The sequence below is a fragment of the Sebastes umbrosus genome, chromosome 23 (genome assembly GCF_015220745.1).
Source record: "Sebastes umbrosus isolate fSebUmb1 chromosome 23, fSebUmb1.pri, whole genome shotgun sequence".
NCBI classification, from domain to species: domain Eukaryota; kingdom Metazoa; phylum Chordata; class Actinopteri; order Perciformes; family Sebastidae; genus Sebastes; species Sebastes umbrosus.
This window is the reverse complement of record NC_051291.1, coordinates 6,518,729-6,532,955: the sequence shown is the minus strand read 5'-3', so window position 1 is coordinate 6,532,955 and position 14,227 is coordinate 6,518,729. Positions and strand designations below refer to the sequence as shown.

The 14,227-nt window shown below is 30.1% G+C and overlaps 1 protein-coding gene across 2 annotated transcripts; it reads left to right on the top strand.

Annotated features, from left to right (window-relative positions):
- The first annotated feature begins 429 nt into the window (after positions 1-429).
- lsm8 (LSM8 homolog, U6 small nuclear RNA associated) lies at positions 430-7,090 on the top strand. 2 transcript variants are annotated; one of them, XM_037760672.1, is made up of 5 exons: positions 430-556; positions 1,313-1,495; positions 4,535-4,575; positions 5,113-5,240; positions 6,650-7,090. In XM_037760672.1, exons 2-5 carry the CDS (start codon positions 1,465-1,467, stop codon positions 6,738-6,740), a joined length of 291 nt encoding a protein of 96 aa, XP_037616600.1. In that variant the 5' UTR covers positions 430-556; positions 1,313-1,464; the 3' UTR covers positions 6,741-7,090. The 2 variants fall into 2 exon arrangements, with proteins under 2 accessions (XP_037616600.1, XP_037616599.1); XM_037760671.1 differs by lacking the exon at positions 430-556 and having other exon boundaries at positions 1,275-1,495.
- Positions 7,091-14,227: the final 7,137 nt, after the last annotated feature.

Genomic DNA, 14,227 nt, shown 5'->3' with positions numbered 1-14,227 from the left:
ATTATTTTACGACTTTTTTCTCGTAAAGTTATGACTTTTTTCTTGTAATATTACGACTTTTTTTCTCGTAAAGATATGACTTTATTCTCGTAATATTACGACTTTTTTTTCGTAAAGTTATGACTTGAAACATCTTATAGTGTACTGTTTAGCTGTAAAATGAGAAAGTGTGTGAACCAGCAGCCATGTTGAGATCAAGCTGAGGAAATACCAAGCACCGCCCTACAGCCAGAGCACAGCCAATAGGAATGCTCTCTCTCTCTCTCTGAAATGACTTGTGATTGGTCAAAGTCTCCCATCTCAGGATAGATTTTAAAAGCCTGAAAACAGAGCCATGAGGAGGTGCAGACATCTAGTTTTCTCTCAGAACACTTGAATTACAATATGTTGAAAGGTTATTATGGAATTTTTGCCTAATAATGCCAAAAAATATACTGCCTACTGCAGCTTTAAAGCCTGACTGCAGCCTGCTGAGCACACCTGGTGCTGTGGAACAGAGATAATGGTGTTTCTCGTGGCTTTCCTCTGCTTGTTGTCTGTGTGGGACCTTTCCTGGGTGAGTACATCTAATACTCTGTTTATGGATGCATTTGCTCTATGTCTGCTGTAGGCTACAATCCATGCAAACCCCCAAGAGAAGTTTGAGTTGCTGTGTATTCAGACACCATGTGGGTTTAAATGTCTGTCTGGTCTAAAATATTGTTCATCTCAATGTGCAGATTGTTACAAAAAATGGATATGATTGGGTTAAATCAATACATGCGGACATTGTTGTCCAAAACTTGGCTGACAAAATCAGTCATTGGCAGATCTTTTACTTCAGTAAAAGTACAAATACCACAGTCTAACATATAATATGCATTTACCAAACTTGGCTAAGGTGAGGATAACAGGTTCTGCCACTGATTGTCTTGTCTTTAGACAACTAAGACATTTTTTTAATTAATTAATTAATTAATTATTATATTATTATTTAGGAATAGTACATTTTTTTTATTTCCTTCAATCTCATTAAAACATAAACCGGATGTGACGTCCCCGCTCGGCGCTCCCCTCCCCTCTCCTTCTGTTTTGATTTGCTTCTTAATTTATCTTCGTAATAATTCACGTATTTATTTACTCGTCTGTTTAAAACAAAATAAATAAACAGATAAAAAATAAATACATTATTATATATATATTATTATTTAGCAACGGTAAAAAAAAAAAATATTATTCTCTTCAATCTCCTTAAAACATAAACCGGATGTGACGTCCCGCTCGGTGCTCCGCCTCTCCTGTCCGTCTGCTCGGTGAACCGGCGGTGGATTAGTCCGGTCTGTCCTCCGGTGTGTTGTGCGGTTACTGCTACCGGTTACCGGTTGTTTCTCCGTCACATCTCTGCACCGTTTGACCACAAAGCGACCCGGTGGAAACATCAACCGACCTCCTCTGCTGGATAAATACCTGCCAAGCCGGAGAAGCATGTCCACCGCTCTGGAGAGCTACATCAACCGTATCCTGCTGATAACTGATAGCTGCTAGCTGCTAGTTAGCTTAGCGTCCAATGCTAACTCCCCGCCTGAATGAATGAGAACATGCTAGTTAGCTTAGCATCCAAAGCTAGCAGTGATATTTCTGTAGTTGTGTTTAGTTATAGTAGCTTCTCTGTTTAGTAGCACAGAGGTGATGAGAGTTAGTAGTGCATTATGATGTGTTTATTTAATTTAATAATATTAATGTTTAGTATGATGGGTGATAGTGATAGTTAGTAGTGCATTATGATATGTTTCTTTAATTTAATAATATTAATGTTTAGTATGATGGGTGATAGTGATAGTTAGTAGTGCATTATGATATGTTTATTTAATTAATAATATTAATGTTTAGTATGATGAGTGATAGTGAGAGTTAGCAGTGCATTATGATGTGTTTATTTAATTTAATAATATTAATGTTTAGTATGATGGGTGAGAGTTAGTAGTGCATTATGATATGTTTCTTTAATTTAATAATATTAATGTTTAGTATGATGGGTGATAGTTAGTAGTGCATTATGATATGTTTATTTAATTAATAATATTAATGTTTAGTATGATGAGTGATAGTGAGAGTTAGTAGTGCATTATGATATGTTTATTTAATTAATAATATTAATGTTTAGTATGATGGGTGATAGTGAGAGTTAGTAGTGCATTATGATATGTTTATTTAATTAATAATATTAATGTTTAGTATGATGGGTGATAGTGAGAGTTAGCAGTGCATTATGATATGTTTATTTAATTTAATAATATTAATGTTTAGTATGATGAGTGATGAGAGTTAGTAGTGCATTGATATGTTTATTTAATTTAATAATAATGTTTAGTATGATGGGTGAGAGTTAGTAGTGCATTATGATATGTTTCTTTAATTTAATAATATTAATGTTCAGTATGATGGGTGAGAGTTAGTAGTGCATTATGATATGTTTCTTTAATTTAATAATATTAATGTTTAGTATGATGGGTGATAGTTAATAGTGCATTATGATATGTTTATTTAATTTAATAATATTAATGTTTAGTATGATGAGTGATGAGAGTTAGTAGTGCATTGATATGTTTATTTAATTTAATAATAATGTTTAGTATGATGGGTGAGAGTTAGTAGTGCATTATGATATGTTTCTTTAATTTAATAATATTAATGTTCAGTATGATGGGTGAGAGTTAGTAGTGCATTATGATATGTTTCTTTAATTTAATAATATTAATGTTTAGTATGATGGGTGAGAGTTAGTAGTGCATTATGATATGTTTCTTTAATTTAATAATATTAATGTTTAGTATGATGGGTGAGAGTTAGTAGTGCATTATGATATGTTTATTTAATTTAATAATATTAATGTTTAGTATGATGAGTGATGAGAGTTAGTAGTGCATTGATATGTTTATTTAATTTAATAATAATGTTTAGTATGATGGGTGAGAGTTAGTAGTGCATTATGATATGTTTCTTTAATTTAATAATATTAATGTTCAGTATGATGGGTGAGAGTTAGTAGTGCATTATGATATGTTTCTTTAATTTAATAATATTAATGTTTAGTATGATGGGTGATAGTGATAGTTAGTAGTGCATTATGATATGTTTATTTAATTAATAATATTAATGTTTAGTATGATGAGTGATAGTGAGAGTTAGCAGTGCATTATGATGTGTTTATTTAATTTAATAATATTAATGTTTAGTATGATGGGTGAGAGTTAGTAGTGCATTATGATATGTTTCTTTAATTTAATAATATTAATGTTTAGTATGATGGGTGATAGTTAGTAGTGCATTATGATATGTTTATTTAATTAATAATATTAATGTTTAGTATGATGAGTGATAGTGAGAGTTAGTAGTGCATTATGATATGTTTATTTAATTAATAATATTAATGTTTAGTATGATGGGTGATAGTGAGAGTTAGTAGTGCATTATGATATGTTTATTTAATTAATAATATTAATGTTTAGTATGATGGGTGATAGTGAGAGTTAGCAGTGCATTATGATATGTTTATTTAATTTAATAATATTAATGTTTAGTATGATGAGTGATGAGAGTTAGTAGTGCATTGATATGTTTATTTAATTTAATAATAATGTTTAGTATGATGGGTGAGAGTTAGTAGTGCATTATGATATGTTTCTTTAATTTAATAATATTAATGTTTAGTATGATGGGTGAGAGTTAGTAGTGCATTATGATATGTTTCTTTAATTTAATAATATTAATGTTTAGTATGATGGGTGATAGTTAATAGTGCATTATGATATGTTTATTTAATTTAATAATATTAATGTTTAGTATGATGAGTGATGAGAGTTAGTAGTGCATTGATATGTTTATTTAATTTAATAATAATGTTTAGTATGATGGGTGAGAGTTAGTAGTGCATTATGATATGTTTCTTTAATTTAATAATATTAATGTTCAGTATGATGGGTGAGAGTTAGTAGTGCATTATGATATGTTTCTTTAATTTAATAATATTAATGTTTAGTATGATGGGTGAGAGTTAGTAGTGCATTATGATATGTTTCTTTAATTTAATAATATTAATGTTTAGTATGATGGGTGAGAGTTAGTAGTGCATTATGATATGTTTATTTAATTTAATAATATTAATGTTTAGTATGATGAGTGATGAGAGTTAGTAGTGCATTGATATGTTTATTTAATTTAATAATAATGTTTAGTATGATGGGTGAGAGTTAGTAGTGCATTATGATATGTTTCTTTAATTTAATAATATTAATGTTTAGTATGATGGGTGATAGTTAGTAGTGCATTATATGTTTCTTTAATTTAATAATATTAATGTTTAGTATGATGGGTGATAGTGAGAGTTAGTAGTGCATTATGATATGTTTCTTTAATTTAATAATATTAATGTTTAGTATGATGGGTGATAGTGAGAGTTAGCAGTGCATTATATGTTTCTTTAATTAATAATATTAATATATGAGTGTTTTTTGTCCAGAGAAGTGTGTTGTTTCTTTAACTCTGTGTGATTCAGGTACTGTGGCCATCATCACCTCAGACGGCAGGATGATTGTGGTGAGTTTGACTACCTAAGATAAGATAAGGTGAACCTTTATTAATCCCCTGGAGGGAAATTCAGGTGTCAAAGCAGCAACATCAGCAAACAGAGTGAAACACAGGAGAGGTAAAGGTATAGAATAATTATAAAAACAACAATAGAGATTTAAAAGATACAGAGTGAATGGGTGAATATAGTGTGTGCAGTCCGTCAATAAATAAATGTAATATGTACATATGTGCAGTCTATAAAGTTGTATATAGGATGTATAGTGTAAAGTAAGTGTATATAGGATGTATAGTGTAAAGTCCGCCAGTAGTTAGAGTCTAAGATGGTTGCAATATGTATATATGGGTGGAACAGGAGCTATTTACCAATCTGGGGACCAGCATATGCCGTTGAACCACAGTGACACAGCATCAGCCACTTTTCGATCTTGGCGTCACGTGAAAGCTAAATGTTGTCTTTATGTATTCTGCTGTTAACCCCAGAGGTGAACAGGAAACAGGTTGACCCAAAACATCAGCTATAAAGTCTGTAATGTGTGTGTTCAGGGCACTCTGAAGGGCTTCGATCAGACCATCAACCTGATCCTGGATGAGAGTCACGAGCGGGTGTTCAGCTCCAGTCAGGGGGTGGAGCAGGTGGTGCTGGGACTCTACATCGTCAGAGGAGACAACGTGTGAGTCACCTTTCACCTCTTAATAAGCATTAATCCATCATCAGACAGAAAGAACAATGTTGTAGACCTTTTCATTGTCGTTCTGTTGCTATGGCAACAGCTTTTGGTCCAAGTTTACTTCCTGTCAGCTAACAAACGTTGCAACAGGAAATAGAAAGGGGCCCATTGAGAATGTTTATGCCAAGTTTGAAAAGGTCTATAAAATATTGAACATATAATATCAGGCAGTGGTGGAGGAAGTACTCAGGTCCTTTACTTAAAGGTTAACTTCGGTATATCAGGTGGTTGTCCGTCCCGTATGGCACACACTTCCCATACACACATCCATGCTTCATCCTGGAGTCCAAGTGGATGTTTGTGCCAAATTTGAAGAAATTCGCTCCTGGCGTTCTCCGGCTTCTCAAAGCAGCGGTTCATGTGTGCGGGAATTGCAAAAGCAATAAGGAAAAGAATGAAGGAAAAATAAAGGGATGAAAATGAATAAATATCATTATATAAAAATATAATTTAAAATATACAGAAAAAAGTTATACATGTAAAAAATAAATGAAAATATGTATATTTTACAAAATTCATAAATAAATAAATATATATAGAAATAAATCATCAAATAAATGTGAAAGTGAAAATGCTTCTAATTTTTGTTTTTTGCATTTCTTTAGTCTTTTATTTTATTTCTTTTTATATTTATTTCTTTTTTATTTATTTATTCATTCTTTTATTTAGAGTATTTATCTTTATATTTATAAATTTTTTTATTTACATATGTATTTTATTTATTTATATTAACACATTTTTTATTCTTTTATTTTAGTTCTCTTGATATTTACACATTTTTTATTTACTTAAATATTCTATTATGAATTCCTCTATATTTCCTTATTCTTTAACAGATTTATTCTTTATTACGGCACTCCTATTACTTCCATACTGTGTGTGGTCTGTGGTCTCACCGGGGTCTCGGTCTTACATGCAGTAGCACCTACACAAATGCATTACTTGAAGCCTGACGAGATGGATTTTCGTGTGACATCTTGTAAGGTTAAGATGTTACTTTTGTAGCTGGAGCTCATTTTGAATTATTGACTAATGATTATTTTCATTATGGATTAATCTGCTGATTATTTTCTCCACTAATCAATTGATTGGTTTGTAAAACTAGTGAGAAATGGCGTCCCAATGACCCAGAGCCCAAAGTGACACCGTCACAATGTTTATTTAGTTACATGAAAAATGACTTCAACCGTCAAAATTGATTGCAATTAATTTTCTGTCAGTTGACTAATCATTTCATCTGTACTTTATTGATAACAAAACATCACATTTTATAAACTCGTCATATGTTTTGTGTGTAAGAATTTTAAAGTTCTTGTAGTGGGTAGAAGAATAAAGTGTGTGTTGTGTTTCAGGGCGGTGATCGGGGAGATTGACGAAGAGACAGACTCCACTCTGGATTTAGGAAACATCAGAGCCGAGCCGCTCAACTCTGTCGTCCACTGACCTCTGACCTCTGACCCTCCCCCCCCAATGACAGCATGACTCAGCTGTGTGTGTTACAGGATCCTGTTTACTGATGCAGGTTTATTGAGTTATCTGGATCAGATGAGGCCTCCTCATATCTGCAATACTCCTCAAATCTGAAGTTAAATTAAAATAAAAAATAACCAGAAAACTCACTAACCCTTCTGCCACTAACAGACTCCTGTACTGACATTTTTCTGTTTGTATTTTTTTATATAAAAAAAAAGAATTGCTAGAGTTGTTAGATTAACTTTTTTATGCTTGGAGTCAGTTTTTGTCAGATTTGAGATTTGTTTAAATAAAGTTTCATTTCTCATATTTCAACCAAACATCTTTTTTTGTTATTTACAGTGGTGGAAGAAGCACTCTGATCTTTTACTTAAGTAAAAGTAGCAGTACCACAGTAGTAGAAATACTGTTACAAGTACAATGCCTGACTTTTTCTGACAGTCGGTGTTGTGTCATAGTTGGTGGCTTGGCTTAGGGCAAACAATCCTTTCCCCCGCCCACATATGCAAGGACAGCAGTTTTTAATTTAATACATTTATGTACAAAAGTGCCATGTCTTATATAGAGTCATTGTTGTCACTCAACTCTCGTTACATACAAAAATCAGACAGAATCGGAGTAGATTATTGTCCGTATCTTATAAGACTGGACAAATAACTCAACTAAATGGTCCGAAGGGTCATTCCCAGATATTTTCTGCTATCTGGTTGAATGTCCTGGCAAGTAAAACTGTTATATTTACTCTGTATATGATGAATTAAACTTACTTTTACAATATCAATAAAAATTTCATGAAAAAGTCAGAATATTGTATGTCGAAAAATTTCATGAAAAAACATCAAAGTATAGCATGTCGAAAATTTCATGAAAAAACGTCATAGTATAGCATGTCGAAAAATTTCATGAAAAAACGTCATAGTATAACATGTCGAAAAATTTCATGAAAAAACGACATAGTATAGCATGCCGAAAAATTTCATGAAAAAACATCATAGTATAGCATGTCGAAAAATTTCATGAAAAAACGTCATAGTATAACGTCGAAAAATTTCATGAAAAAACGTCATAGTATAACATGTCAAAAAATTTCATGAAAAAACGTCATAGTATAACATGTCGAAAAATTTCATGAAAAAACGACATAGTATAACATGTCGACAAATTTCATGAAAAAACGTCATAATATACCATGTCGACAAATTTCATGAAAAAACGTCATAGTATAGTATGTCGAAAAATTTCATGAAAAAACGTCATAGTATAGCATGTCGAAAAATTTCATGAAAAAACGTCATAGTATAGCATGTCGAAAAATTTCATGAAAAAACGTCATAGTATAGCATGTCGAAAAATTTCATGAAAAAACGTCATAGTATAGCATGTCGAAACATTTCATGAAAAAACGTCGTGTGTCGAAAAATTTCATGAAAAAACGTCATAGTATAACATGTCGAAAAATTTCATGAAAAAACATCATAGTATAGTATGTCGAAAAATTTCATGAAAAAACGTCATAGTATAGCATGTTGAAAAATTTCATGAAAAAACGACAGTATAATATGTCGAACAATTTGATGATAAAACGTCATAGTATAGCATGTCGAAAAATTTCATGAAAAAACGTCATAGTATAGCATGTCGAAAAATTTCATGAAAAAACGTCATTGTATAGCATGTCGAAAAATTTCATGAAAAAACGTCATAGTATAGTATGTTGAAAAATTTCATGAAAAAACGTCATAGTATAGTATGTCAAAAAAAAACTCATAGTATATCATGTCGACAAATTTCATGAAAAAACGTCATAGTATAGCATGTCGACAAATTTCATGAAAAAACGACATAGTATAGCATGTTGAAAAATTTCATGAAAAAACGACAGTATAATATGTCGAACAATTTGATGATAAAAGTCATAGTATAGCATGTTGATAAATTTCATAATAAAAGTAATAGTATAGCATGTCGAAAAATTTCATAATAAAAGTCATAGTATAGCATGTCGATAAATTTCATAATAAAAGTAATAGTATAGCATGTCGAAAAATTTCATGAAAAAACGTCATAGTATAGTATGTCGAAAAATTTCATGAAAAAACGTCATAGTATAGCATGTCGAAAAATTTCATGAAAAAACGTCATAGTATAGCATGTCGAAAAATTTCATGAAAAATCGTCATAGTATAGCATGTCGAAAAATTTCATGAAAAAACGTCATAGTATAGCATGTCGAAAAATTTCATGAAAAAAGTCATCGTATAGCATGTCGAAATATTTCATGAAAAAACGTCATAGTATAGTATGTCGAAAAATTTCATGAAAAAACGTCATAGTATAGTATGTCGAAAAAAAACTCATAGTATATCATGTCGACAAATTTCATGAAAAAACGTCATAGTATAGCATGTCGACAAATTTCATGAAAAAACAACATAGTATAGCATGTTGAAAAATTTCATGAAAAAACGACAGTATAATATGTCGAACAATTTGATGATAAAACGTCATAGTATAGCATGTCGAAAAATTTCATGAAAAAACGTCATAGTATAGCATGTCGAAAAATTTCATGAAAAAACGTCATAGTATAGCATGTCGAAAAATTTCATGAAAAAACGTCATAGTATAGTATGTCAAAAAAAAACTCATAGTATAGCATGTCGACAAATTTCATGAAAAAACGTCATAGTATAGCATGTCGACAAATTTCATGAAAAAACGACATAGTATAGCATGTCGAAAAAGTTCATGAAAAAACGTCATAGTATAGCATGTCGAAAAATTTCATGTAAAAACGTCATAGTATAGTATGTCGAAAAATTTCATGAAAAAACGTCATAGTATAGCATGTCGAAAAATTTCATGAAAAAACGTCATAGTATAGCATGTCGAAAAATTTCATGAAAAAACGTCATAGTATAGCATGTCGAAAAATTTCATGAAAAAACGTCATAGTATAGTATGTCAAAAAAAAACTCATAGTATAGCATGTCGACAAATTTCATGAAAAAACGTCATAGTATAGCATGTCGAAAAATTTCATGAAAAAACGTCATAGTATAGCATGTCGACAAATTTCATGAAAAAACGTCATAGTATAGCATGTCGACAAATTTCATGAAAAAACGACATAGTATAGCATGTTGAAAAATTTCATGAAAAAACGACAGTATAATATGTCGAACAATTTGATGATAAAACGTCATAGTATAGCATGTCGAAAAATTTCATGAAAAAACGTCATAGTATAGCATGTCGAAAAATTTCATGAAAAAACGTCATAGTATAGCATGTCGAAAAATTTCATGAAAAAACGTCATAGTATAGCATGTCGAAAAATTTCATGAAAAAACGTCATAGTATAGCATGTCGAAAAATTTCATGAAAAAACGTCATAGTATAGCATGTCGAAAAATTTCATGAAAAAACGTCATAGTATAGCATGTCGAAAAATTTCATGAAAAATCGTCATAGTATAGCATGTCGAAAAATTTCATGAAAAAACGTCATAGTATAGCATGTCGAAAAATTTCATGAAAAAAGTCATAGTATAGCATGTCGAAATATTTCATGAAAAAACGTCATAGTATAGTATGTCGAAAAATTTCATGAAAAAACGTCATAGTATAGTATGTCGAAAAAAAACTCATAGTATATCATGTCGACAAATTTCATGAAAAAACGTCATAGTATAGCATGTCGACAAATTTCATGAAAAAACAACATAGTATAGCATGTTGAAAAATTTCATGAAAAAACGACAGTATAATATGTCGAACAATTTGATGATAAAACGTCATAGTATAGCATGTCGAAAAATTTCATGAAAAAACGTCATAGTATAGCATGTCGAAAAATTTCATGAAAAAACGTCATAGTATAGCATGTCGAAAAATTTCATGAAAAAACGTCATAGTATAGTATGTCAAAAAAAAACTCATAGTATAGCATGTCGACAAATTTCATGAAAAAACGTCATAGTATAGCATGTCGACAAATTTCATGAAAAAACGACATAGTATAGCATGTCGAAAAAGTTCATGAAAAAACGTCATAGTATAGCATGTCGAAAAATTTCATGTAAAAACGTCATAGTATAGTATGTCGAAAAATTTCATGAAAAAACGTCATAGTATAGCATGTCGAAAAATTTCATGAAAAAACGTCATAGTATAGCATGTCGAAAAATTTCATGAAAAAACGTCATAGTATAGCATGTCGAAAAATTTCATGTAAAAACGTCATAGTATAGTATGTCGAAAAATTTCATGAAAAAACGTCATAGTATAGTATGTCAAAAAAAACTCATAGTATAGCATGTCGACAAATTTCATGAAAAAACGACATAGTATAGCATGTTGAAAAATTTCATGAAAAAACGACATAGTATAGAATGTCGAAAAATTTCATGAAAAAACGTCATAGTATAGCATGTCGAAAAATTTCATGAAAAAACATAGTATAGTATGTCGAACAATTTGATGATAAAACGTCATAGTATAGCATGTCGAAAGATTTCATGAAAAAACGTCATAGTATAGCATGTCGAAAAATTTCATGAAAAAACGTCATAGTATAGCATGTCGAAAAATTTCATGAAAAAACGACATAGTATAGCATGTTGAAAAATTTCATGAAAAAACGACAGTATAATATGTCGAAAAATTTCATGAAAAAAACGTCATAGTATAGTATGTCAAAAAAAAACTCATAGTATAGCATGTCGAAAAAGTTCATGAAAAAACGTCATAGTATAGCATGTCGAAAAATGTCATGTAAAAACGTCATAGTATAGTATGTCGAAAAATTTCATGAAAAAACGTCATAGTATAGTATGTCGAAAAATTTCATGAAAAAACGTCATAGTATAGTATGTCAAAAAAAAACTCATAGTATAGCATGTCGACAAATTTCATGAAAAAACGTCATAGTATAGCATGTCGAAAAATTTCATGAAAAAACGTCATAGTATAGTATGTCGAAAAAAAACTCATAGTATATCATGTCGACAAATTTCATGAAAAAACGTCATAATATAGTATGTCGAAAAATTTCATGAAAAAACGTCATAGTATAGTATGTCGAAAAAAAACTCATAGTATATCATGTCGACAAATTTCATGAAAAAACGTCATAGTATAGCATGTCGAAAAATTTCATGAAAAAACGTCATAGTATAGCATGTCGAAAAATTTCATGAAAAAACGTCATAGTATAACATGTCGAAAAATTTCATGAAAAAACATCATAGTATAGTATGTCGAAAAATTTCATGAAAAAACGTCATAGTATAGCATGTTGAAAAATTTCATGAAAAAACGACAGTATAATATGTCGAACAATTTGATGATAAAACGTCATAGTATAGCATGTCGAAAAATTTCATGAAAAAACGTCATAGTATAGCATGTCGAAAAATTTCATGAAAAAACGTCATAGTATAGCATGTCGAAAAATTTCATGTAAAAACGTCATAGTATAGTATGTCGAAAAATTTCATGAAAAAACGTCATAGTATAGTATGTCGAAAAATTTCATGAAAAAACGTCATAGTATAGCATGTTGAAAAATTTCATGAAAAAACGACAGTATAATATGTCGAACAATTTGATGATAAAACGTCATAGTATAGCATGTCGAAAAATTTCATGAAAAAATGTCATAGTATAGCATGTCGAAAAATTTCATGAAAAAACGTCATAGTATAGCATGTCGAAAAATTTCATGAAAAAACGTCATAGTATAGCATGTCGAAAAATTTCATGTAAAAACGTCATAGTATAGTATGTCGAAAAATTTCATGAAAAAACGTCATAGTATAGCATGTCGAAAAATTTCATGAAAAAACGTCATAGTATAGCATGTCGAAAAATTTCATGTAAAAACGTCATAGTATAGTATGTCGAAAAATTTCATGAAAAAACGTCATAGTATAGTATGTCGAAAAATTTCATGAAAAAACGTCATAGTATAGCATGTTGAAAAATTTCATGAAAAAACGACAGTATAATATGTCGAACAATTTGATGATAAAACGTCATAGTATAGCATGTCGAAAAATTTCATGAAAAAACGTCATAGTATAGCATGTCGAAAAATTTCATGAAAAAACGTCATAGTATAGCATGTCGAAAAATTTCATGAAAAAACGTCATAGTATAGCATGTCGAAAAATTTCATGTAAAAACGTCATAGTATAGTATGTCGAAAAATTTCATGAAAAAACGTCATAGTATAGTATGTCAAAAAAAACTCATAGTATAGCATGTCGACAAATTTCATGAAAAAACGACATAGTATAGCATGTTGAAAAATTTCATGAAAAAACGACATAGTATAGAATGTCGAAAAATTTCATGAAAAAACGTCATAGTATAGCATGTCGAAAAATTTCATGAAAAAACATAGTATAGCATGTCGAACAATTTGATGATAAAACGTCATAGTATAGCATGTCGAAAAATTTCATGTAAAAACGTCATAGTATAGCATGTTGAAAAATTTCATGAAAAAACGACAGTATAGAATGTCGAAAAATTTCATGAAAAAACGTCATAGTATAGCATGTCGAAAAATTTCATGAAAAAACGTCATAGTATAGCATGTCGAAAAATTTCATGTAAAAACGTCATAGTATAGTATGTCGAAAAATTTCATGAAAAAACGTCATAGTATAGTATGTCGAAAAAAAACTCATAGTATATCATGTCGACAAATTTCATGAAAAAACGTCATAGTATAGTATGTCGAAAAATTTCATGAAAAAACGTCATAGTATAGTATGTCGAAAAATTTCATGAAAAAACGTCATAGTATAGTATGTCGAAAAAAAACTCATAGTATATCATGTCGACAAATTTCATGAAAAAACGTCATAGTATAGTATGTCGAAAAATTTCATGAAAAAACGTCATAGTATAGTATGTCGAAAAAAAACTCATAGTATATCATGTCGACAAATTTCATGAAAAAACGTCATAGTATAGCATGTCGAAAAATTTCATGAAAAAACGTCATAGTATAGCATGTCGAAAAATTTCATGAAAAAACGTCATAGTATAGCATGTCGAAAAATTTCATGAAAAAACGTCATAGTATAGCATGTCGAAAAATTTCATGTAAAAACGTCATAGTATAGCATGTCAAAAAAAAACTCATAGTATAGCATGTCGACAAATTTCATGAAAAAACGTCATAGTATAGCATGTCGACAAATTTCATGAAAAAACGACATAGTATAGCATGTTGAAAAATTTCATGAAAAAACGACAGTATAGAATGTCGAAAAATTTCATGAAAAAACGTCATAGTATAGCATGTCGAAAAATTTCATGAAAAAACGTCATAGTATAGCATGTCGAAAAATTTCATGAAAAAACGTCATAGTATAGCATGTCGAAAAATTTCATGAAAAAACGTCATAGTATAGCATGTCGAAAAATTTCATGAAAAAACGA